Consider the following 4973-nt stretch of genomic DNA (forward strand, 5'->3'; position numbering starts at 1 on the left):
GTGGCTCATGCCTGTAATCCCAGCACATTGGGAGGCTGAGGTGGGCGGATCACCTGAGGTCGGGAGTTCAAGACCATCCTGACCAACATGGAGAAACCCCATTTCTACTAAAAGTACAAAATTAGCCAGGTGTGGTGGCGCATGCCTATAATCCCAACTACTCAGGAGGCTGAGGCAGGAGAATTGCTTGAACCCAGGAGGCGGAGGTTGCGGGGAGCTGAGATGGTGCCATTGCACTCCAGCCTGGGCAACAAGAGTGAAACTCTGCCAAGGAAGGAAGGAAAGAAGGGAGGGAGGAAGGAAGAAAGAGTATGCATAAGGTAATAAGGGAGCACAGAGCTGGAGTACTTGGGCCAGCTGGTATTCAGAGGTTTGGAGAAAGTGCTGCTTGAGTGGATGTGGAAGGATGAACATGTAATTTTCAGGTGAACAAACATGGGCAGGGTTTTCTGGGTTGCAGGAACAAGGTCTGGAGTGGAAAAATGTTTAAAAAGCATGCCATTATTCAAGAAACATGCAGATTTATTACAGTGTAAAGTGCATGATTGGATTTGTGGAGGATGAGTCTGGTCAGGTCACGCAGGCCCTGTAAGCCATGGTAAAAGCTTAAGCTTGGACTTAAGCTGTAGGCAGAGAAAGCTGTTAAAAGCATTTAAGAAGAGAAGTGACGTGATTAGATTCATGTGTGTAAGTAATTCTAGATGCATATAGAGGACAGACAAAAAAATAAGACGGGAGGCAAGCAGATTCCTTAAAACTGTATTCCTATAGTTTTGTCAAAATACTATTGAGGGCCATAACTGGATAAGGAGAAAGAGGACAGACCTAGGAAACTGAGGCAGATTTTTAAGGAGGGAAAAGAAGAAGGACTTGGTTATTGACAAAATGTATATGAAGGATGGCAAGAGATCTAATTTCCATGGTTCTAATTTGGTTTTTGTTTGTTTGTTGGCTGGGTTTTGTTTGTTTGTGTTTAGACAGCGTCTTGCTCTGTCGCTCTGTCATAATGTTTTCTATGTAGAGACAGGATCTCACTATGTTGCCCAGGCCAGTTCTTAACTCCTGGCTTCAAGTGATCCTTCCACTTCCCATATTTCTAATTTTGATGGTGGTCACATGAACTAAGTTTGAGAAACTAGGAAATAAACAGGTTTAGGGAGGAAAATGATCAGATCTGATTTGGGGAAGGGAATGAGAGAGAAGAGAAGCTAGAGAGGAATGAAAGATCAGGGAAAGTTTTTTGTTTGTATGTTTGTTATGTTTTAGTGTGTGAGTAACTTGAACATGTTCATAGGCTTAGACATAGGGTTGTATTCTATTCTGCTTGGTAGGAACTTAGTAAATATTTGTTGAGAAAATGGAAAGATTGTGAGGCCAAAGCAGGTGGATCATTTGAGGTCAGGAGTTCAAGACCAGCCCGGCCAACTTGGTGAAACCCCATCTCTACTAAAAATACGAAAATTAGCCAGGCGGTAGTGGTGCACATCTGTAATCCCAGCTACTTGGGAGGCTGAGGCAGGAGAATTGCTTGAACCGGGAGGAGGAGGTTGCAGTGAGCCAAGATCATATCACTACACTCCAGCCTGGGTGACAGAGCGAGACTCCATCAAAAAAAAAAAAAAAAAAAAAAAAAAGGAGCCGAGCGGTTGATTCCTGTCGCTGCGGCAGCCTGTGCTCCCCGCTCTGTGGCTCCACCCGCCATTGTGGAGTTTGAAGTACTGCCTTGTAATTCTTAATCAGCCTTTGGACAACTATATTCGTCATCTTTGGAACAAAGCTCTTTTAAGAGCCTGTGCTGATGGAGGTGCCAACCGCTTATATGATATCACTGAAGGAGAGAGAGAAAGCTTTTTGCCTGAATTCATCAGTGGAGACTTTGATTCTATTAGGCCTGAAGTCAGAGAATACTACGCTACTAAGGGATGTGAGCTTATTTCAACTCCTGATCAAGACCACACTGATTTTACTAAGTGCCTTAAAATGCTTCAAAAGAAGATAGAAGAAAATGACTTAAAGGTTGATGTGATCGTGACACTGGGAGGCCTTGCTGGGTGTTTTGACCAGATTATGGCATCTGTGAATACCCTGTTCCAAGCAACTCACATCACTCCTTTTCCAATTATAATAATCCAAGAGGAATCTCTGATCTACCTGCTCCAACCAGTGATGGATTATGTTTATAGATTTCCGTATGTTGAACCAGCCTTCCATCCCTGGGATCAAGCCTACTTGATTGTAATGGATAAGCTTTTTGATGTGCTGTTGCATTCAGTTTGCCAGTATTTTATTGAAGATTTTTCCATCGATGTTCATCGTGGATATTGGCCTGAAATATTCGTTTTTAGCTGTGTCTCTGCCAGGGTTTGGTATCAGGATGATGCTGGTCTCATAAAATGATTTAGGGAGTATTTCCTGTTTTTGTATTGTTTGCCATGCTCATGGTTAGGAAGAATCAATATCGTGAAAATGGCCATACTGCCTAAAGTAATTTATAGATTCAATGCTATTCCCATCAAGCTACCATGGACCTTCTTCACAGAACTGGAAAAAAACCACCTTAAACTTCATATGGAACCAAAAAAGAGCCCGCATAGCCAAGACAGCCCTAAGAGAAAAGAACAAAGCTGGAGGCATCACGCTGCCTGACTTAAAACTACTACAAGGCTACAGTAATCAAAACAGCATGGTACTGGTACCAAAACAGAGACATAGACCAATGGAACAGAACACAGGCCTTAGAAATAATGCCACACACCTGCAGCCATCTGATCTTTGACAAACCTGACAAAAACAAGCAAAGGGGAAAGGATTCCCTGTTTAATAAATGGTGTTGGAAAAACTGGCTAACCATGTGCAGAATTTTGAAACTGGACCCATTAGTTACTCCTTATACAAAAATTAACTCCAGATGGATTAAAGATTTAAACATAAGACCTAACACCATAAAAACCCTAGAAGAAAACCTATACAATACCATTCAGGACATGGGCATAGGCAAGGACTTCATGACTAAAACACCAAAAGCAATGGCAACAAAAGCCAAAATAGGCAAATGAGATCTAGTTAAACTCCAGAGCTTCTGTACAGCAAAAGAAACAATCATTAGAGTGAACTGGCAACCAACAGAATGGGAAAAAATGTTTGCAATCTACCCATCTAACAAAGGGCTAATATCCAGAATCTACAAAGAACTAAAACAGATTTACAAGAAACAAACAAACAAACCCATTCAAAAGTGGGCGAAGGATATAAACAGACAGTTCACAAAAGAAGACATATATGAGGCCAAGAAACATATGAAAAAATGCTTAACATCACTGGTCATTAGAGAAATGCAAATCAAAACCGCATTGAGTGAGATACCATCTCAGGCCAGGTAGAATAGTAATCATTAAAAAATCTGGAGATAACAGACGTTGGAGAGGATGTGGAGAAATAGGAACACTTTTACGCTGTTGGTGGGAGTGTAAATTAGTTCAACCATTGTGGAAGACAGTGTGGCGATTCCTCAAGGACCTAGAAATATAAATTCCATTTGACCCAGCAATCCAATTACTGGGTATATATCCAAAGGAGTATACATTGTTCTATTATAAAGACACATGCAGACTTATGTTCATTGTGGCACTATTTAAAATAGCAAAGACATGGAACCAACCCAAATGCTCATCAAGGATAGACTGGTTAAAGAAAACGTGGCACATATACACCATGGGATACTATACAGCCATAAAAAAGGAAGAGTTCATGTCCTTTGCAGGACACTGATGAATCTGGAAACCATCATTCTCAGCAAACTGACACAATAACAGAAAACCAAACACTGCATATTCTCATTCATAAGTCGGTGTCGAACAATGAGAACACATGGACACAGGAAGGGGAACATCACACAGTGGAGTCTGTTGTGGGGGGTGGGGACCTAGGGGAGCGATAGCAGGAGGTCAGAGGTTGGGGAGGGACATATTAGGAGAAATACCTAATGTAGGTAATGGGGGGTGGAGGCAGCAAACCACCATATCATGTGTATTCCTATGTAATAGTACTGCATGATCTGCACATGTACCCCAGAACTTAAAGTATAATAAAATAAAATAAAATAAATTTTAAAAAGGCCAGGCACAGTGGCTCATACCTATAATCCCAGCACTTTGGGAGGCCGAAGCAGGTAGATCACCTGAGGTCAGGAGTTCGAGACCAGCTTGGCCAACATGGTGAAACCCCATCTGTACTAAAAATACAAAAATTAGCCGGTGTGTGGTGGCACGTGCTTGTAGTCCTGGCCACTCCAGAGGCTGAGGCAGTGTGAACCGCTTGAACCCAGGAGGCAGAGTTTGCAGTGAGCCGAGATCATGACACTACGCTCCAGCCTGGGCGGCAAAGCAAGACTCCATCTAAAAAAAAAAAGGGAAAGTGTTGAGAGGAAGAAATTCAAGATAAAGAGGGTATGACTGAAAAAGCCAGGTCCTGGGGAAAACCATCTGTGGCTGTGTCTTTGTCTATTGGGGCTGCTATAACAAAATACTATAAAATACTGAGTGGCTTATAAACAACAGACATGTATGGCTCACAGCACTGGGGCCTGGGAAGTCCAATATCAGAATGCCAGCTTTGTTGGGTTCTGGTGAATGCTCTCTTCTGGATTGTAGACTTCAGATTTCTTGCCGTGCCCTCACATAGTAGAAGGGTCTAGCTAGCTCTCTTGAGCCTCTTTCACACGGGTGCTAATCACAGTCATCTTGATACCATCACCTTGAGGATCAGGATTTCAACACATAAATTTGGGGAGGACATAAACATTCAGATCAGAGCCAGTAGAATTAGGAGCAAAGGTGGATGACTTGGTCTTGGTCTTGAGCAGTAGAAGAATATTGCAGGGGCACAGTGGCTCATGCCTATAATCCTAGCACTTTGGGAGGCTGAGGCAGGCAGATCACTTGAGGTCAGGAGTTGGAGACCAACCTGGCCAACAT

General features: G+C 42.6%; 1 protein-coding gene across 1 annotated transcript in view; it reads left to right on the plus strand.

Annotated features, from left to right (window-relative positions):
- Positions 1–2208, plus strand: part of LOC119471838 — a gene marked incomplete at its 3' end in the record, with an annotated part of 15784 nt that extends 13576 nt beyond the window's left edge. Inside the window, exon 4 of the mRNA XM_037739946.1 lies at positions 1669–2208. Within this exon, the coding sequence (XP_037595874.1) occupies positions 1669–2208 (540 nt within the window). The remainder of the gene's footprint in view (positions 1–1668) is intronic.
- Between the last annotated feature and the right edge of the window lie 2765 nt (positions 2209–4973).

Source organism: Cebus imitator, unplaced genomic scaffold (assembly GCF_001604975.1).
Source record: "Cebus imitator isolate Cc_AM_T3 unplaced genomic scaffold, Cebus_imitator-1.0 Scaffold76, whole genome shotgun sequence".
Classification (NCBI taxonomy): domain Eukaryota; kingdom Metazoa; phylum Chordata; class Mammalia; order Primates; family Cebidae; genus Cebus; species Cebus imitator.